This window comes from Artemia sp. Qi Xiang Cuo, chromosome 2, assembly GCF_049724085.1.
Source record: "Artemia sp. Qi Xiang Cuo chromosome 2, ASM4972408v1, whole genome shotgun sequence".
Lineage (NCBI taxonomy): Eukaryota > Metazoa > Arthropoda > Branchiopoda > Anostraca > Artemiidae > Artemia > Artemia sp. Qi Xiang Cuo.
In genome coordinates this window covers 60,716,415-60,739,084 of record NC_142795.1, presented here as the reverse complement: position 1 = coordinate 60,739,084, position 22,670 = coordinate 60,716,415, and the positions used below count along the sequence as shown (strand labels likewise).

The 22,670-nt window shown below is 36.0% G+C and overlaps 1 protein-coding gene across 1 annotated transcript in view; it reads right to left on the bottom strand.

Annotated features, from left to right (window-relative positions):
* Nucleotides 1–22,670, bottom strand: part of Mical (Molecule interacting with CasL) — a 119,305-nt gene that overhangs the window by 11,763 nt on the left and 84,872 nt on the right. Inside the window, exons 15-19 of the mRNA XM_089107393.1 lie at nt 18,606–18,760; nt 17,167–17,264; nt 16,008–16,137; nt 6,795–9,009; nt 4,524–4,694 (exon numbers count right to left, since the gene is read on the bottom strand). Of these exons, the coding sequence (XP_088963519.1) occupies nt 4,524–4,694; nt 6,795–9,009; nt 16,008–16,137; nt 17,167–17,264; nt 18,606–18,760 (2,769 nt within the window). The remainder of the gene's footprint in view (nt 1–4,523; nt 4,695–6,794; nt 9,010–16,007; nt 16,138–17,166; nt 17,265–18,605; nt 18,761–22,670) is intronic.

The window sequence follows — 22,670 nt, the reverse complement described above, 5'->3', positions numbered from 1 at the left end:
TCCTTGACCAGTGTGTGCCTTCTCTCTTTGAGGGACTCCAACTTCAGAACTTTGAGGCTCATCTGATAGTCAACGTAGCTACTCCCCAGTATTATTTTGCAGGCCCTTTTCTGCAATCCTTCAATTTTGTCGCTTTGATCTATGGTCAATGCGCTGTGCCACGCTGGGCAGGTATATTCAGTGAGTAGTCTAATGCAGCATTTGAAGCATACAACAATGTCCTCAGTTTTCATCGAAAAGTGCCAAAGGCAGGCAAAAGATCATGAGAGAAAGGCGGTCTTCGAAACGATTGACGATGCGTGAGTGTTCCATTTCAGATCGGCATCCAGGTGGACACCCAGGATCTTCACCGTTTTTACAGCCTTCGGCCCACCGCATGGCGGGTCTGGAACTGGCCGTTTAAGGAAATTAACCCTAAATAGGAATGTTTTTTCCTGGCTGAGTTAAGTTTCACTTAGTTTGCTTCATCCTCGATTTTTCGCATTACTGTTAGGATTGGGTCTGGCTGTATGCTCTGTGAGAGAAGTCTGAGGAGGAGGGTGGAGAGATCGTCAGCAAATTTGTAGCATTCCATAGTTTCGCACAAAAGCTTGTTGATCACAATAAGGAAGGCTAAAGGGCCTATCTTCGACCCTTGTGCTGCACCACAGGTCAGCTCCCTGATGTTTGACGTTTCGCCATTGGGAAGTTGTACTTTCTGTTTGCGGTTCGTCAGGAAACTGCCAACCATTCGCAAGACAATTTGTCTTGCTCCAAGGTAAGTTGCTTCGTCGATAACAACTGAGTGGTCGAGTAAGTCGAACGCTTTCACGAAGTCCGCGATGATGCAGTCAATATAAGCACCGTCAATCTCCAGATGTTCCAGGATGTCTCTGATGAGGCAGATCAGGTAATAGACAGAACTATGACCTGGAAGAAAGCTGTACTGCCGAGGATCAAGATTTTCACTGATATCTTCGAAAAGCCCTTTGAAGACAATTCCTTCCAGGACTTTTGAGAAAATCGATGTCTTTGAGATGGGTCTTAAGTCATTTGCAGATTCGACGGATGATTTTTTCGGTATAGGAATGACCACAGCAGTTTTGAATCGTGTCGGGAAGGTTCCCTCATTCAGCCATTGGCTTACTATGACAGTACACGGTACCACAAGCTAGTTATTGCATGCTTTGATCAGTTTGATCGGCAGTTATCCAGAAAATGAGGCTTTGGATGTGTCCAGTTTTAAGAAAGCGGTCTGGATGGTTTCTGCTTCAATGACAGGGATTTCAGTAATGCTTGGAAGGTCGTGAAGTGATGTAAGACCAGGGTACTTTGTACAGATTGTAGCAAAGTGGTCGTTAATCGCGTTAGCTATAAGTTTCTCCCCTTTTTCGTTTCTTAGTTCAACGTTTTTCTGCTTTCGGCCAAGAATGTTCTGAACCGTGCTATTAAACTTTTTAGAATCATAAGATAGAAGCTTCTGTACAGTCAAGCGGCCGTGCTGCTTCCTTGCATACTTTATCTTTCTCACCACTATATTTCGCAACTTGTTGGACTCTGCTCTGTTAGAGTTGTATAAGTTATCCCGCCTTATATCTCTTTTATATCTGGCGTGATCCAGGGTTTCGTTTCATTTCCTACTACCCGTTTCTTTTCTGGAAAATGCTCTTCGAACATTTTCTGAAGTTGGTCGCAGAAGGCATTTGTCATGTCTTCAGCGGACGGTAGTCTGTAAATAGGGGTCCAGTTCTGCAATGTTAGCTTTCCCTTGAAGGCGGGGATTTGTTCATCCCTGATCGGTCGATAGGTCACTGTTTATTCAATAACCTAACGCTGTGACGATTGTGTTGGTCTCCAGGTCACTGTTAGGAGATCACTTAAATGGTTGCTGTGATTTCTGGCTCGTCGTAGTATTGTTGGTTACTGAAGACCATGTCAAGTAGGTTACTGCCGCGGGTTGGAGACTTCACCACTTGTTTCAGTGATAGGCAGTACTCTATCCAGGAATGCTTAATATCATTGACGTCTCCGCATATCACAATACCGGCAAAGGGATATTTACTCCGGAAGTGGTCGACGGAGTATTGTAGGTAGTTGACTAGAGTCTTCCGGAATGGGGCTTTGGGTGGGTAGTACACGACTCCAAAGATTAGGGATGACACTCCCCTTGGTAGAAAGCGGCCTTACCCAGACCCATAGCACTTCGAGTTCTGGGGATTTGGGTATTGGAGGATCGAGTATTCGGCTGGGCGTATCGTTTCGGCAGATAAGACCAACTCCTCCACCGTGGCTGATTTCTTCTTTTTTTTCGTCTGCTGACTTCCGAGGTAATATGTATGCATTGTAGCCATCGAGGCTGAGTATACTGCTATTTCTAAGCCAAGTAAGACAGGTTCGGTAAGACAGGCCACATCGATCTGTTTACCTCGCATTAAGATGTCCAGTTCCTCGATTTTGTTTGTTATTGACCGGACGTTCGACAGCAATATAGAGGGAAATTCTGGATTCCGCTTTAATCTTGATTTCCTTTTTACAGGATCAGAGGTTTGGGTCCTTGCCGCGTGACAGTTACTTACCTGTGCCGGCGGAGGGACTTTCTTGTAATACGTCATCCAGGACTCATGTTCATTATCACTTGGTAGGTATGAAGGAGCGTTTGCTGTTTGTGGTAGAGTTGAAGTTAGACTTGGAGGTGGTGGATTCAGGCGGTAAAGGTCGAGTATGGATCGTTGTAGCAGGTCGTGTTTCTCAGTTTCTACACCAGCGTTTCTAGCAGAGTGGTGGGAGATACGGTAGGTCGGTAAGTATGGGTGTGATTTGTTCTGGAAGTCCTTTGCTCTTGGTAAATACGATTTGGATAGTGGTGATTGGGTTTTGTGTTTTTCGTACCACAAATTTGTGATTGGATGTGTTTGGGGGAATGATGGGCGGGGGGCACTAGTTGCCCTCCAATCACTTTCGACTATTAAAAAGGACATTAGAACTCTCGATTTCCAATCGAATGAGCCCCCTTTTAAGTTTCTACGACGACCCTTTCCATGTGAAGTGCCTCTGGGAAAAAAAAATAATAAAAATAATAAAACATTGGAGCCGTATGGCCTTTACTATAGGCAACGCTATAGCGTTGCTTCCGATATAACACTACAACTGGTTGACTTACAGCCAATCTTCGGTTTCCAGCAAGATCGCACAACACTCCACTAAATTGGCCGCTGGATGTTCATCAGTTCCTCAATACAAAATTTACCGACAGATGGATAGGAAGGGATGGATCCATTCCAACGACAAAATATGCCGCAGATAGCACTTCCTTGAACTTCTTTTCATGGGATAATGTAAGGGATATTGTTTGTTAACCAAGAATATTACAGGTCATTGCTGACTTGAAGCAAAGAATTAGTAATATCAACTGCCATTAGTGATAAGACAATCTTAGAGCGAACAGAAAAAAAAATAAATGAAGACGGTAATTAATGAATTAAAACATAAATAATAAATTAATAAATAATAAAACATAATAAATAATTAACGTTTTAATAAATAAATTAATGCACTTCTTGCAGATAAAAGTGCACAAATAGGGCTCTATATAGACCTTTGCCCATATAGAGCGCTGACCTTTCAATCCTACATCCTTTAGGGATTGGGTGCGAGTCTGGAAGTCAGTGATTATTTGGTTTAGGACAGAGGCCAGTGGCTTGATTGTGTAAGCTGAGTCAGAGGCGAACCAGCTCTAAATGTGTACCTGGAGAAATCCAGGAAAGAAAGGAAGGATGTGCAAAATCAAAGGATGGCTGGCCCCAAGCCTCCCGTTGCACTTCTTGGCTAAAGGGCCATGAAACGGATATTAGCACCAAGTTATGGGCAATAGAGTCTAGTACAATATCCTTTAACTTTTTTTCCCATTAACTACAGTTAAAAATTAACTTTTACAGACAAGGATGAAAATAAATTGAATCCAGTTAAAACACCAGTTAAAAAAAAAGTCGCCTTTGCAATATAATACTTCAATGGTTGATACTTTACGGACAGCCTGAATAATAATCTGTCTGAGAAAAATTTATTAAAAAGGAACAAAAGAATTGTAATACTAGTGTCTCCAGAACCATTTTCATGACCGTTTCTGACCCCGGAAAATTTTAGAACACAAACATTGTATCCGGGTAAATGTTATAAATTATTTAGATAGATATTCAGCTAACTTGACAGAGTAGCAAAAAGAGGAATTACATTTTCCCTAAATTAAGCTAGAAATACGTATATCTGGAATTCCATATCCCTGAAAGAGGGATATAAAAATCCTATCAAAACAGGGTACTGATGCTGCTAGCGTTTGTTCTGTTTGCATTAAATTTAGAATCCATAATTCGTCATTAGTGCATTCCCCGGTTAATCATTTGTGCAATGTTAAAACAAGTCCTGTCAGAATTTTGAATCCTATCAAGCCCACCCTCCCAATAGTTTTCTGAGAGCAACACTAGCTACACTAACTTATTGTCGTTTATTACATGAAAATCCATCAAAAAGCTGTAATGAATTATTACCTGGATTCTGTTCCTGTAAAGATTTGACGAGAGATTGTTTCAGTTGAGTATGTTTCTGCTCAAGTTTCTTCTCTTCTTCTTGTATTCTTACCATCTCTTTAAGTTTCAATCGATCTGCCTCATCTTTGATTTGGACCAGCATTTCTTCTGCGTCTGACAATGTTTCTGGAACTTTAAAATATTTTCGAATTATGTACAAAATTTTAAGCAGCTCCGATGATTTTATCGATACAAAGAAATAGTTGGCGAAACTTTGATTCGCGTACAGGTTTAGCATAGGTTCCGGTTAGCAAGTTATAATTTTAATTAGAAAATGAGCGATTTCAGAGATTTAATATTATCACATAAGAATAATTCATTCTAAAACATAATTTTTTCACATAAGAATAAACTATGTATTATATTAAGTACCAAAACATAATATTTGATTGATCTAGGCCCTAATGAAAATCTTATAATAATATTAAGGTATTGGAACTTCGCAATAAAAGGTTTTTTGAGGCTGTATGGGATTTTTTGACTAATGCACCCTCGTCCCTTTCTCAAAAGACAGATAGTTTCAGCTAGTCTGAATGCTGTTTCTTTTGTTTGCCTTTTAAATATTTTTAAAGAGCCATTTAAATATTTTAAAGTTTGCCTTTTAAATATTTTAAGAGCTAGGATCTTTGGATCCTAGCTCTTCAAACGCCAGCATCACACCTTTTGGTTTCATTCTGCATTTGCCTTGAAAGTGACTGCGTAGATCTTGAAAATCAAAGCTTCATTTTCTTTATTTTCAGTGACCATAAGAAAATGATTGAAAACCTGCTCGCTACGGAGTCCTACGGCATAATTCATTAGGAGAGGTATCTTTCAGTGGCAAATCAAAAACTACAGGTGTCAGAATATCGTGGTTTTAGATTTTACTCAAAAATAAAACACATTTAGCCTGAAAAAATCTTTGAAAAAGGGCCCAAACAATGTTGCAAGCATTTGAAAGTTAGAAGCCCAACTAAAGTTCCAGATTTTGTTTCAAACTTTTGACTGGAATAGTTTATGGTATACATCTTTTCTGTAATTACCTCCCCAAAGCCAATTCTTTCCAAAAAAAAAGAAACAACAGAATCGGATTAACATTTTTTTTTAGCGAATTCAGGGAAACTATATACAGGGGATATTTTGTAAATTTAGAGCGGTGACTTTATACAAATATGGCATGACACACCAATGTGCCGCTAGATCCTCTAAAGGTTCCGCAATCTTTTGAATGCTCCAAAATTGGTAAATCTGAATTTTAAAAATAGAGTAGATTTCATTCAGTTTTTTTTTTTCTACTTTATTAACATTTTTCGGTTATTTTAAGCCGGGAGTGCCAATACACTTTTATGTGGTTCTGGATGAGCTGATGGTAAAAAAAATAGGTATAGTCATTCCTTTGGAGAAAAAAAAAACAACCAATTTTTATGTGGTGTGGCTGTTTGGGCCTTTAAAGTACTGAATATCTTAAATTTAAAAAAGTTTTTTTATCTTTCCTTTTGTTATCTTTCGTATAAGATGTTTGGAATTTGAAAATATTCTATACCCCTATATTTCTATCAACATCGGTCTACAGTTGAGGACAGCAGAGTGTACTCGACTTCCTTCAAGATCGATCCGTAGGATTAGCAATGGGGGAATCGGAAAAATATTAGTCTAAAATACGAAAGGGAGTCCCGCTTCCCACTTCCAAGGTTCAAATTCCTTGCTCCTAAGTATCTGGGGTAGAGGGGTTTAATATTCTCAAGTCGTTAATCTGTGAAGAAATTTCTTCGAAACAAGCCTAAAGAGGATTTCCCAGCAACTTCTGCAAATCTCCTTCGCCCACAGCGAAACTTCTAGGCTCCAGTTCCTCGTATTATAAAACAAGAAGAGGAAAAATAATTACCTAATAGTGCTACTACGAGCAATATTGCCTCAACTGAACTTTTGAGTTTAACACAATAGGGAAGAAAAAACAAAAACAAAACTTTAGACTAAGGGCAGTTGCTTGTTACCCTCAAATATTCATCATGAAAAACATTGTCTAAGTTTTTGCGAGATAACAGAAACATTCCAAAAAATAAATATACGTCGAAATTGCCATGAAACCAACCGAAGCCACTAAAAAAAGAAAGAAAAAATCTCTATATTCTGGTGTGCTTATATTATAGGGTTTTTCTCTTTGAACACGCAAACTTGGGAATTAGAACTGATCAATGTTTCTGGCATGATTGCCACAGACAAGTTAGACAAGTTAGAGGATCTTTCACATACCTCTCTTTTGTTCAAGCAAGTTGGATGGCGATGCAGCGGCCGGTAATTTCGAAGGTGAGACTGGCGACTTGATTAACGGTTTCTTCCTAGGAGAACCAAGTATACTGGCGAATTTATTAATTAGGCTCTCTTTCTGGTAATTGGTATTTGATTCATTTGAAACGTCATCTGAGCTTAATGTCCGAACATCTTTTGTTTCCCCAACTCCCGCCCACAGATAAGCATTGTCACTTTTAAACTGGCTTGTCAAAGCTGTGTCAGGGAGTTCAGTTTCAGCAACACTTTCGAAAGAGCTCTGATGAGAGGAGTCCGGTATCACTTTATTAATAACGGAATAACCTGACTTTATTTGTGGGTTGGTAGCGGGGAAGACTCGTTCTGGTGTTACTTTTGCATTTAGCCTTTCTTGACTTCTTCGAGATGTTTTATTTATTGCACTAAGGACTAAGTCTTTAACAACCATCGAGTCCCTTTCCCGGGAATGCCTTAGATCTCCGTAGCTCTTCCGCATTTCGGCTACACCAAGTATTTCTTTCACACCGGCTACACCAAGTATTTCTTTCACACCTTCTTTCTTGGTATCTTTGTGGTCAATCCGGCTTGTGTCAATAAAATCAAGCGTATCATCAATATTGGGTGAAAAGGCACTCTTTTTTGGCAAGGAGTCAGCTTTTCCAGGACTTGCAATTGTCGATTCCTTAGTTAGAGATTCGTAATTCTTTGCAAAACTATTATCTGCCGATACATTAACATTACAGTCATTATTAAGCTGTAGCTCACTATCAACCTCCTCCACATTTCCCATGTCTTCAGAAAAAATTTCAGAGAATTCATCTTCCGTATCAACACTCGGTTTTTCGTTCTGAATTGAGGTTTCTAAAGTTAGATTATAGTCATACTTATTGGACAAATTATCAGAAAAACCTTCCTGGACATTTCCAATATCATCGTACATCACTTTTTCTAATTCAACTTGCTTTATTGAATCACTGAGTCTGTTTACATCTAAGCTAGGAGAGGACACAATGTCGTTGTCATCCTTACTACTATATAAAATTTGATTATTTTCATTCTGCTTTTCTATTTCATCAAACTCTTCAGCTTCTTCGCCCCCAAGATCAAACAAAGTTTTGTCTAATTCTTCATCAACAGAGCCACGTCGCAACTTATCTAACCTACATTGTATAGATCCAACGTCATCATAAACCACTTGGGACGACTCTGGTTCCAAAGCTATTCTAATAGGGGTAGAAGTATAAGGTTCAAAAGAACTATTGCAATCATTATCACAGTTTGAATCCCTACTGCTAGGATTCAACTCCATTTTTTCACTTAAAAACGATTCATCTACAGTCTCTTTCTGAATGTTTCCTATATCGTCATATAATTCAGCTAGCACCTTTTCCTTAACTTCGGAAATGTCTTCGGTATTATTCACCAAGCCTATATCATCATAAACAACTTTGAAAGCACTTTCGTCTCCGTGAGACTCATCGGCAGAAACTTGGGCAGCATTCTCTTCACTGATCAACCGACTGGATGTCAATCCAACACTGTTAGTAACGCACTCTGGAACATCTTCACTAGAATTTGAATTCAAATCGCGTCCTTCAATTTTTTGACGAAGAATCGGATTTATCACTGAGACAGTGCCCTCATCAGTTTTAATTAAAAAGTTTTCACTGCCAACCTTAATATCTTTCACTAAGGAGGAAGGATATTTGCCAATTCCATTTTGATATACTAAACTCGTACTTCGCTGCAAGGGTAGCTCGGCATACCTCTTATACAATTCACTGTACTGCTCAGTGCTGTTTGATTGAGTAAAAAGCTTATCTGCACTTTCCAAAAATGTTTGCATACTGGGACTAGGTTGTATAGCTGGTGCCAAAAGTTTTTGCATCTCTGAAATGCTACTGGTAGAACTTTGAAGTTTTTTTCGAACTTCAGGAAGTCTGGGACCCAAAGGAGGAGGTTCCGGATTCCTAACAGGAATATAATTCTGACGAGATTTCAAAAGCTGGCTCAAATTTGTACCGCTGTGAGTATGGAACAACCCTTCTTTGCGGGCATTTTCATATATATGTTCCTTAAGTGCCTTGCCGGGAAGGGGAGGAAAATCCTCTTCTGAAACTTCACCTGGCTCTTGAACGTTATTCTCATAAAAACTAAATTCGTCATCCACGTCATTGTCAGTTGAATCGCCGTCATTTTCCTGTAAGTAAAAGAACTATCAATCAATTGCGGCTACAAGAGAGGGTACAACAGATAGTTGAGATATAGTTATTTGTATGATATACACTCTACCTAATGTTATTCTAGTATGTTTCTCTGACACTCAATACTAATGAAATATACCAAAGTAAGATAAAAAATGTAATACTTTAGAAACACATTTGGGGCATATATTTGCAGATTAGGGCGGGGGGGGGGGTAAAGTATAGAGGTTCTGCATGCCTAATGGCTTAGGTACAATTATTCCGTATATTATGTAGTAAAAATTGTTTTTTAACTTCACACTGTGAAAATACTTTACCCCCCCCCCCCAACCTCCTAATGTGCAAATATATATCCCAAATTAAGCATTTTTCGGTACTTGTATAATAAACACCCTAACGCTCAAGTTGTTCATTCACTGACACATTATAGAACCGGTTACAAAGACCCACTTATAACTTTTAACTTAGACCTGCTTATAACTTATAACTTAGACCCGCTATACTTTACTCCCACCTCCTAATGTGCAAATATATAGCCCAAATTTGTATCTAAAGTATTAAATTTTTATCTTGCTTTGGTATATTTCATTAGCATTGAGTGTCAGAGAAACATTAAAAGAACATTAGGTATGGCGTATATCATACAGGTACCGATATATATATATATATATATATATATATATATATATATATATATATATATATATATATATATATATATATATATATATATATATATATATATATATATACATATATATATATATATATATATATATATATATATATATATACATATATATACATATATATACATATATATACATATATATACATATATATACATATATATACATATATATACATATATATACATATATATACATATATATACATATATATACATATATATACATATATATACATATATATACATATATATACATATATATATATATATATATATATATATATATATATATATATATATATATATATATTTATATATATATATATATATATATATATATATATATATATATATATATATATATATATATATATATATATATATATATATATATATATATATATATATATATATATATATATATATATATATATATATATATATATATATATATATATATATATATATATATATATATATATATATATATATATATATATATATATATATATATATATATATATATATATATATATATATATATATATATATATATATATATATATATGAGGGTACAACAGATATATAATTTACGGTGAGAAAATATAGGCTCTGCGCTTGCTTCAAGCTCTAGGAACATTGAAAACGATGGCTTCAAAACTATTGAGAGGAGATTTTCATCTGGTTTGTTAGAATGTATTATCCAAGCCTGACCAAGCGAAACAAGTTCATTTGAGCAAGTTACCAGGTGTTTGCAGACATTAAACACCCAAAAGATATAAAATACTCTGGAAAGAAAATAATAAGTCCATAATGTAGATATCAACAACAGCTAAAGCAGGGGAAAAAATAAGGTACCTTTTTGCGGCACCGACATGTTCCGAATCATAAATAGGACGTCAATGAAGGTGGTAAGAGCAATAAAAGATTAATTACCTCTTTATGGTCAGCATAGTAATGAAAAAAAGTGGCACATAAACACAGTAAAATAATAATAAGCGGTCAACCCGGGAACCAGGGTAACATCCCTTTCTCTCTTCTCGCCAAGTCTGTCCGTGGGTGTTTTTGGTTTGAATCTTAAATGGAAAGCAACTGAAATACACTTCTTCTTTCTTCTCCTGATCTTACGATAAAAATTTACGGCCCTAATATCAATAGTTCACATAGTCTTGATAGGGTGTTTGGCGTTTGCTGCAGCTGTACATTTGAACTTTTTTAGGCCCAGGAAAATAAACACAAATTTGCTCTGAACAATTTTCAAGGTTAAAAAAGACAAGAAAAGGGAAACTTGTTGGCGTGCATATGCAAAACACAAGTCTTATTCTATTTCCATTGTGACTATAGTCGGAATACGACTTGGCTTCGGCCTCTCTGAACTATCAGGTCGTCATTTTCTTTTCTTTTCTCTTTTTTTGTACAGATTTCTCATTTTTAAAACTTTGAACTGCTAGAAACTTATATTCAAACTTTGAAGAATCTTTTTGAGGATTATTTGGCACATTAGGAAACAAAACATTTTATAAATAAGAGGCGTAGGAAGAATCACCTACGTCTCTTTTAGAGATTCATCCACTATCGTACAAGGACTTGATCACTCCCCCCTTTCCAATATTAATTTCCAATATTAAAACAAGACTTATTGACGCTAATATGGCTCCTGATAACATCATCAAAAATCAAAATTTAACAGAAGACAAGGTCAACGACAAAATTATAGATACGAATCCAGTGATTTCCGGTTCAACTAAGATAAAAAGACAAGTTTGTGGGTTTAAAAGATTAAACTGTTTTGGTTTTAATCCCGTCTCAGGCACAAGTGTTCAATGTAAAGTTCATTTTGAAATTGACCTTAATTATGCATGTAAAACCAGGTGTGAGTTCAATACTAGTGATGAACTATCCAGGAAACAAGTTAATCCTAATAAAGGTATATGCAAATATGCCTGGAGAGGGATTTGCAAGAAGGAAGAGTCGTGTAAATAACATCATTTTTTCAATAATTATTATTTTAAAAATGAATGTAGTGTCCCAGGGTGCAAACTCATGCATTACAAGGTGTGTGTCCGTTTTAGAAGTGGGCTTTTCTTCGGCGATTGCAGTCAAGTCCACTTGAAATATGGATACAAATATTTTAAAAAGCTCTTAAATAGTGCCGAAAAAAATTTAAACCCACAGTCAGCGCCCCCTCCAGTTCCTTCTCTCATCAGTTTGGACCTGTCAAAAAACGATTTACATCAAACCTTCCCACCATTACATCAAAGGTCAGTGAGGTACTGCAAGTAGTTCAGCTCAACGAAAACAAATTCTCCCCCTCCAACAGTGCCAAGAAAACTCTGTCAAAAAACGAGAGTCACCGAGCCTGTCAAGTAACACACCAGTGTCCATTGAAACACCACCACCAGCTAATTCCGGGGAATTTAAGACCCCCACCGTAATCTATCACCACAAAGAAGACCCTACTTCCATCCATTCGGGTTATGGAAGCATCGAATTACGTGACTCTAGTGTAAACCAGTGTTTTAGTTCTAACTTATGTCCCAAATCCGAACTTAATAATATCCTCATAATTTTCCCACTTTTCTCCATTTTTCTCAAATCCGGCGCAGCCACGACTTTTATTCCTGCTTCTGAAACAAATCACAGCCTTCACCCCAAAAAACATGCCTCTCCTCTCCCAGAACCACGTTCCTCCCACCCCCCACTGCCTCCCACAATTAACAAACAAAAAAATTGCCCTCTTTAGTAACTGTTTAAATTTCCCAAAGTAGCTTGTTACGAACGCCGAAAGCCTTTTCAAGAAATTGATCGAGCTTGAGGCCCTCTGTCAAGTACACAAAATTGATGTAATTGCCGTAACTGAGGTCCAAGCACAGAACCCTGATTTACTGAAAATTAATAACTACTCCCAATTCATAAAACTTCGTCCTCATGATCCCCCCCTAGGTAAAAAGGGAAGTGGAATACTATTATTTGTAAATAATTATCTCTTTCCTACATTAATTCATACTCCCAACCTTTCAGATTACGATGAAATCATTTGGGTAAGTGTAAGACCCAAAGTTTTACCACGCCCCTTTAATTTAATCGTGTTTTGTTGCTTCTATTATTCCCCAAATCAAAACGCTGCACAAAGACAGCAATTCTACCAACAACTGCATAGTAGTGCCGACTTTGTCCTATGTAAATTCCCGAACGCCGGTATTTTCTTAGTAGGTGATGCTAATGATCTAAAGTTAAATTCCCTTTGTAGTTCCCTAAACTTAAAACAAATAGTAAAAATACCAACAACAAAAGGAAATTCAACCCTTGATTTGATTTGCACCAATATGCAGGCTTTCTATGCCCCTCCTGTCCCCTTGCCCCCGTTAGGAGGAAGTTACCATTTTTGTTTATTAACGAGGCCTCGCAATAGCTTTAATCATACTTTTTCTGTTACTGAGTTCTCTTATCGCCCAATTTCCAATGATGGCCTTTACACATTTGGATCTTGGATTACCAATAAAAACTGGCTGGCCCTCAAAGGAAAAAATGACATTAATTTTAAAGTCTCCTAATTCCAAAATCTGATTTACACAAAATGCATAAATTCCTTCCCTGTGAAAAAAGTAAAAACATGTTCTAATGACAAACCATACATTACTAGCCAAATGAAAAAATTAATTGGAATTAAATTGAATCTACTAAAAAGCGGTAAAACATCCGAAGCGAACTCACTGCGTAAACATATAAAAAAAGAAATACGTAAATCTGCTTCTTCATATTACAAATGCAAAGTCCAGGATTTATTTTCTACAAAGCCAAAACAATGGTATAATAGAATAAAGAAAATTTGTGGGAAAACACAAAATAATATAGATTTCCATTTCTAAGAAGACCCTTCAGTTACAGCCAATGATCTGAACAGGTTTCTTTCTTCCATAGTTCAGAACCTCCCTTCCCTTTCTTTTGACACTCCTTATGATTTGTGCTCTCTCAATTTTCCCGTTATTTCGCCCTCGGACGTAGAGGTAAACATTAAGAACATTAAAAAGTGTAGTACATGTCCATTAGACATTCAGATTGTACTAATTAAAGCCTTTGCCGACAATCTCTCAGAACCTTTGTCCTTACGTTTTAATGAAATTACCTCTACTGGTAAATTTCCAAATTGTTGGAAATTAGGTTTTATTACTCCCGTAAAAAAGATAGGTAATAATCAAGAATTTGATGGTGTCCGTCCCATTACTCTTACTCCGGTTTTTTCGAAGTCATATGAAAGCTTTTTAGCTGAGTGGTTGAAAGTAAAAATAATCCCAAATGTTGACCAAAGACAATTCGGAAACCTACGCTCTACATCTACTACCCACTATCTTGTTCACCTTATGGACACAATATATAACATACTCGAAAAACCCTATACCTGGCTCAATGTTATCGCTGTTGACTTGCAAAAAGCTTTTGATTTAAACAACCACAATATACTGAAAAGCTTTCAAGTTGACCCTTATTTAATTGGAATAATTACGTCCTTCCTCTCTAATAGAACGCAAGTCGTGAATTACCTGAATGTATATTCTGATCCCCTCCCAATCTATAATGGTGTGCCCCCAGGAGCCCTCTTAGGTCCAATTTTATTTCTTGCAATGAAAAATAACCTTGGTGTTTATTTTCCAGATAGATGGATATTTGTCGATGATCTAAATGTCTTAGAGACATGTTCCAAAAATTCAAAAAGCAACCCAATGGACATCTTGGAATCGATATCAGCCAAAGCTCTTACTGATGATATGAAAGTCAACCCTTTAAAGTCAACTGTTCTTACTATTAATTTCCTTAAAACTCATCCTTCTTTCTCCTGTCCTATCCCCCCTGAAATGTCCGTTACCACTATGAAATTACTGGGCGTTACCATCTCAAGCGACTTAAAATGGGATTGTCATATTAATGACATCTTAAAACGTGCAAATGCCGCATTTTCCCTCCTTAAACTCCTTAAAAAATTTAAATGCCCTAAATCGCACTGTTTGAGGATTTTCCTGTCATTTGTACGCCAAACCCTTGAGTACGCCTGTCCTGTTTGGCATCCTGGCATTTCCATTGAATTGTCGGACAGAATAGAGGCAGTACAAAAAAGGTGCCTAAGAATTATCTTCAATGAGGGTAAAGTACCTTATATTTCCCTTCTTAGGAGAGCTAATCTCGTCACCCTTAAGGAAAGGAGAGCAAAAATTACATTGCGCTTTCCTTACAATGCTCTTCGTAACCCCCGAACAACTCCCCTTTTCCCTGGTCAATATTCACCCCTTTGACCCCGCCGCCTAAGTTCTGTGTCAACAAAAATCCCCCTTCTCGCCCCAATAAGAGTTTGCACTGAAAGATATAGAAGAACTTTTACCCCTTACATATTTGACATTTTCAACCACTGAATCTCCGCTGCCTCCCCCCCCCCCTCACTCACTCTTTACCTCATAGTTATTAATTTTAATGCCCATTTTGCGAATTTGGAGGTTTTATATTTATGTTTGTTAGTCACCATCTAACTTATGTTTTTGTTTTAATTCTACTTTATCCCCTTGTTAATTTTATGAGTTTTTTTTTTTTGGGGGGGGGGGGCATTTTTGCTGACTTGACATTGGCCTTCTAATTTTATGAGTTTACTTAGTTTTTGTTTTTAATTTTTTACGTATTTGACATTGACCCTTTTAAAATATGCTGTTGTTGTTTGATTGTTTGTTTTTGTTGTTCATTTTTCGTTTTAGTTGACGCTAAAGTGCGAATTCAGCCCTTTTGGGCTTGTGATAGCCATTTTTCAGCAATAAATCTTATCTTATCTTACCTCTGATCAGATTTTTTAGGTGTGCCCTAGCTATAAATGAATAGATTCCTGAAAAATTTCAACTGCTTTTACTTTGTACTTGAATTTTCGTAATATGTCAATCTATACAAAAAGGACAATAGCGATTGATAAATTAACAACTATACAAAGAGTACAATGTATCTAAAAGAGAAGTAATCGTCTATGAAAAAGTGAGTAAAATAACCACTCATAGTGTTTTCATTTGATGTCTAGATTGCAAACTGTCCCTTATCCTTGACTTTTTTTTCTCTATCAAGAAGAACTATAATAAAAAGAAACACACACACCGCTTGATAAACAAGGGAAAAGGGGCCATATTCGCCACTTAAACTAAGACAAAATTTACAAGAAAGTATTTTAGAAATACGACGATTCATCGTCACATTTTTATTCAATGCTTATGAGGCGCAAAACTAGGTCCGTGCTTTTCCAAAAAAAAATTTATACGCAAAAAATAGGAAGCTTACATCATTTGCACCAGACGATACGTTATCATATTCTCCTGACCTTAGCAATTGATCACTGTCATGGGGGGTTTCCTCCTCTTCTTCGTCTGAAAAATCCTGGTAGTCGCTTTCGTCACTCTCATCATCAAGACTAGCCAAAAATAAAACAAATTTAGCCTCGTTTTACAGTGATATTTGGATGTTTAAGTCCCACCTATACCAGAAAATTTTTTGAAAAAAAAACTGATGAAGTTTCAAACGAATTTTTCCACAAAAAAAAAAAAAAAGTAACTTGTTAACCGGTTGCAGGGCTCTAAGCTTATCTCCTAGTTTTATTTTTTTTTTATTTAAGACATAAACTAACCTTAAATAAAAAAGAAGCATCACTACAAAAATTACTAGGCAAATATAATTCAGGCACAATATATTGCAAGCAGATTGACTTTGCATACCCACACACTCCACAAATTTTATCATTAATTCTAACAAGGAACCCCTTCTGTCTCCCTTTTCCCTTACCTTTCTCTCTCTCCAGGTTTGATCCATACCCAAAAGCCAAGTTTACTTTAGGATATCTATGTTGCACATCTTAAAGAGTGAATACTAGGCCAAATCTTAGAGCTTACTTTGAATGTCCCTCCTATCTTGGGGTTGATTTATAAGTTTCCTTTCAGAGGAAAAGGAAACTATTTTGACAGGAACTTTAGGTGTGATTTGTTTTGAGCCATTTGTTGCGCTTATAAAGGTATTAACTATACCCAATGAGTTTCAAAAATAGCGAACAAACAGGTAGAGTTTTCTACTTGTAGTTTGCTGAAAAGAACAAAACTTGGCATCTGATGTGTCTTAATAAGATCGAGTTATCTATAATTCGTTCTTTTACGTTTTTTGAGAAACAATATACTTAAAAAATTGTACATCTTTGTTCCCACTTTTGTCGTTGCTGTAAATGCCAAATTACATTGTATTTCAAGAGAAGAAGAAGATACTAGGTAATAATAAATCTTTTGTTAGAATGCATTAAATTTTTTGTATTTAATTTTTTTCTCTCAAATCCAGAAGACGATAAATAAGTAAAGTAAGGTTTTTTTTTTTTTTTCGAAAAACTTGAAAAGAAAGGAGAAAACAAGAGGATGAACTATTAGAAAGGCATGGTTAAACAGAAGCCACTGGGTATTACCTGTCGTTGTCGCTTCCTTCTATGGCATCGTACAATTCGTCTCCCGACAATTGCATTATGGAGTTTTCGAGAACCTCATAAGCTGCCTTCTCTGGCTCCTGCAACATAGAACTATTTTATTTAAAACGCATATATATATATATATATATATATATATATATATATATATATATATATATATATATATATATATATATATATATATATATATATATATATATATATATATATATATATATATATATATATATATTTAGACGAGCAGTAACTATATATGTGTGAAGAAAACGCAATAATTGTGAAACGGCATTACATATTTTCTGAAAATTGACATTTTCCGGTGTGAAAACAACAATCTAGATAGGTCACGATTTGGTAAAAATTCATTTGCCCCTTCCAGTACCTCCCAGAATTTCATTTCCGTGGGAGGAATTTTCTGCAGGGGAATACGCCAGTCCCCTGGTATTATATATATATATATATATATATATATATATATATATATATATATATATATATATATATATATATATATATATATATATATATATATATATATATATATATATATATATATATATATATATATATATATATATATATATATATATATATATATATATATATATATATATATATATATATATATATATATATATATATATATATATATATATATATATGTATGCATGTATGAATTTACATATATGATACACTGTGAATACAAGGCAGAGCCACTGACGTATTAATTTATAATAGACTGAAGATATCGAGTGCTTTATTTGAATCTGCTTCCCTAAATTGATTGAACGATTACCATTGTTTCTACAATTCTTGTTAGATGCCTCCTGGCTGCTTATTTGCTCGCGTATTCCAATGCCATTCCTATAATATCTGGCATCTATTCAGTTATTAAAGCTATATGCAGTACTCATCGACTTCTAAGTCCCAAAAAGGGACAAATTTTCTAATTTCAACTCAGTATTTTAAACAAACAGTCAGTTAAGAATAACATCACATATATTAATGCTTGAATTTTAAGATATTTGAAAAGAAAATCTAAAGAACAGCATTCATTGACTCCGTATTACAGCTTAAAATATCCATTCAGGAGGCCAAATGTTTATTATCTTGCACTAAGCTACTCTTTTTGTTTTTTTCGTAATCAGTAGTCTGTAACTCGGCAACAGTAGTAGATGAAATTTTGAAACTTTCGTCTGGTAAAAGATATACATAACTAGGAAGAGGTCCAAGACAGAATTAAACAAACAGAAAGAGAAAGAGAGAGAGAGAGAGAGAGAGAGAGAGAGAGAGAGAGAGAGAGAGAGAGAGAGAGAGAGAGAGAGAGAGAGAGAGAGAGAGAGAGAGAGGGAGAGAGAGAGAGAGAGTTAAAGACTAATTAATATTATTTGCTTGCAGGATTTAAACTGTTCACTGACCTCTTCATTCATTGAGTAGAGTCTTTCTTTACTGGGTGTGCCATCACCATAGTCAGGAGGTGCAGCTAGAACTCTATGCATATGCTGATTAGCATGAGCAGAGCAATAAAAGAACCCACCTCCAAGTTCTAAATCTCGAATGAAGTTATAACCGCCTAAAAGAAAATGAAAATAATTCCAAACAGTACATCAATGATAAAATACAAAAATAAAAGTACATTCAAATAATTGAACAAAACCACACTATTGCCAAGAATTTATGGTTGCTATAAAAGTCACAGGCAGTGCAATAGCGCTGCGTAAGTTAAAAGCGAAAGGACTTCCATTTATCTTTTTTTTTTCCGGGGTCACTTTAAATGGAAGTTGTCGTAGGAACGTCGGAGAGGGTTCATTCGATCCAAAATAAAAAGTTCTGGTACTCTTTCTAATAGTCAAAAGTGATTTGAGGACAACCAAAACTTCCCCCATTACCTGAGATAAATTCATTAAATTCTGAGATAGGCATTTTATTCAAAATAGTCGAAGGTCCGATTAATATTCCTCCGGGTATGAAACCACCCCCACTAAACCTCGGGCAAGTCCTATAAAATTTGAAAGTTTCGATTGTTTACATATAGGTTTCATTGGGAAAAGTTGTCAAAAAGGCGTATGTGCAATACCTCAGGGGCAGCTAAGGGTATTAAGTTGAAACTTTCAAGGGATGTTTAAAGGGGGGGGAGGTGTTGAACTAAATTAAAAGGCAAAAATATGTCCAGAATGTCAAAAGGCGTGTCTGCAATCAATTAAGAATGGCTAAGGGAATTCAGTTGAAACTGTCAGGGAATGTTTTTTTTTTTAGGGGGGGGGGGTAACTGAACTAAAAGACATTCTGTGGATCCAGGTTGTCAAAAGGGGATATCTGGAATATCTCAGTACCAACTAAAGGTATTAAGTTGAAACTTTCAGAGAATGCTAAGGGGGATGTTGAACAAAACCAAAAGACAGTATGTGCATCCAAGTTGTCAATAGGGCGCATCTGCAGAATCTCTAGAATAGCTATGGTTATAGTCAAAACTTCCAGGAAAGAATTTCCAACTAAATCAAAAGACATTATGTACATCCCGTTTGCCAACATGGCGTACCTGCAAAATTTCTGTAACAACTAAAGGGTTTTAAATTGAAATTTTAAGAAAATATTGAGGGGGATGCTGAACTAGATCAAAACTCACTATCTGCATCCAGGTTGCCCAAAAGGCGCACGAGTAATATCTCAGGAACGGCGTAGGATATTAAGTTCAGACTTCCAGGGACAATTGAGAGGGATATTGGACTAAATAAGACACAATGGGTGATCAAGTTGTCAAAATTACGTGCACAATCTTCAAGAACGGCTAAGGGCATCAAGTTGAAACTGCCATGGAATATTGAGAGGTATGTCGTAGACACTATCTACATCCAGGTTGTCAAACAGACTTATGTGCAATATCACGGGAACGGCTAAGGCAATTAAATTGAAACTTACAGGGCATATTATTATTTTTTTGCACAATAAGTCAAAACTCTTTTTAATAAATGAGTTGAAAGTACTTTTATTTAAACGAACAAACAGCCAAAGCAAAATGTAATACAATAAGATGCTTATAATGAAGTCGTCAATCAATATTCGTCTACATTCAAGGTTGTAACATGATGTAACAAGGTGGTAACATGAAACGAGGAAACATTTGCACTGGATTCTGGTTGATGGATAATTCTTCTGGGTTTGGTTTGATTAGGTGGGCTTTTTTGGGCTTAAAAGCTTCTTCCTAGCTAAGTTATCTATTAAGGGATGCCTCCATATAGCATTATAATAAATTAGGCATGAATACATTATGATTCAGAGGTATTAGGGATGGACTTGCCTGTGCAGAACTTTGACTCTTGTTGACAGAAGAGAATCGTCAGGTGGGGAAAACCATGGAGAGATCAAGATGGGCTCAGGGTTGCACAAAACCTCCATACATACTGGGCGTCCCAGGGACTTCTTGCTGTCCAGTTCTAAGCTAGCTTAAGAGTTTAATGTAGACTTAAGAAAATGTATTAGTCCCTGTCCTGCACTTATTTGAGACTCATCGCTTTTCTTGAGGTCATTGCAACTTGGAATGTTACAACATTAAAGAGCAACTATCGTATCGACATTTTGGCTGACGAATTCAGACACTTCAAGCTGGACTTATTAGGAGTTTCAGAAACTCGTATCAAAGGGTAAGAAATATGAAATTATGTGATATAGAATTTATTTCCTCGGGAAGGAAGGACTGGGTGCATAGGCAAGGAGTAGGGCTCATGATGAATAAGGAAGCTGCTAAATATTGCTTAAGTTGGGAAGGTATTAGTAAAAGAATGCTAGCTGCTCATTCTACGACTAAAAGTTGCAAAATAAGTCCCTGTTGAACCCACTGATGGAGATAAAAGTGACTCAGATGAATTTTACTTACTGCCATAGGAGCATATAGACAGGGTCCCAGGTAGAAATGTAATATTTTTGTTAGATGATACGTTGGTAGATTCCAGAATGAGAATTTAAGAGAAACTTTCCAGTGACAGTTGAATTTAAACTATACAGTCTAAAACTTGACAATGTAGAAGATGGATTGGATAATTTTTGGAAAATAGTTTGCGCAGTAGCAGATGGTGGCTTAGGGAGGAAAGTTAAAAACACAGCTATGAATATTATAGAGAATGCTTTTAATTTAGCAGAGAGGAGGAAATAGATTATATAAAAATGAGGAATGTAAGGAAAGTAGATAAAGCATTAAAATATGAATTAAGGAGGTGTGAAACGGAGGCCATGGATAAAATTCCTGTTGATCTGGAAGGTTGTAGTCAGACCACATAATAGTAAGATATTGTATTGGCATGTTAATAAATTGAGAGAGAATAAAAAACAAAGAGAAATAGAAATCTCAAGATGAAGAAAACAAACAGGACTACGGCCAGTGGATTTAAAATACAAAATAACACGACGTGGGTATTTCACCCGCATTAAACAAGACGTCTTCAACGCTATGAAACAAACATAAAGGCGAAACAAACATAAAATCTAAACTAACCTAAAATTAAATAAAATCTAAAACCAAGAAATAAAAAACTGTGATTGAACACTACAGAAGCTAAATAAAGTTGATTCGATGAGAACACTGAAGCGACTTGATAAAATAAAATAAAATGAATACGAAAATAATTATTTAGTTGCGAAACTAATTATTTAGTTTTTTTGCATCTACCTTAACGAGAAGATGGACCAAGTGGATAGCTTTAATTACCTTACCCCAGTGTTTCTTTTACAGTTCAAAAAAGTTTGGAAAAATAGCAAAATCAGTCTGCGAATCAAGATTCGAATATAAGAAGCTACAATGATGACAGTGGTCAAGCATGGTTCTGAGATGTGGGTACTCCGGAAGACGGAGGAGGATTTGTTTGATGTTTTCTAGAGTAATTGTCTACGGATTCTTCTGGGCACTCCCTTCACTGACCGTGCTTGAAACAGTACGAAAAATGTGGTCCTATCCCGCTTTCTATGGCTATAATGAGAGAAAGAGTGAACTGGCTAGGAGGATACGCTCTGCGGATGAAGGATGACAGACCGCCAAAGATCGTCCGTTTTGGCCAAATAAAAAACAGGTCGTCCCCGAATGTCGTGGGAAAGGCTTGTGATGATTATTTAAAGGAAATTGGAACTTCTTCGGAGGGCATAAAGACTTTGAATAGATTGGTATGAAGGAAGAGTGTGCGTAGCTGAGATGGCCTCAGACGACTTGTACTGCACTGAGTTTTTAGTGTAGTAGTAGTAACATCACAGGAGTTGGTATAGCATAAACCCTACAGATGACCAAAAATCATACAGATTTTCAATCCAAATAATATTCCCCTTACTCGTCCCTTACTCACTAAAGGTTCCATAGTAAAACTTATTTGTTGAAAAAAATTTGTCCAAAATATAAATAGTAAACCAAAATCTTAATTCTTACGCAGAAAAACCAATTTTTTTTTTTTTTTTTTTTTTTACAAATAATCCGTTTATCAGCCAGTAGAAAACGTCAATTA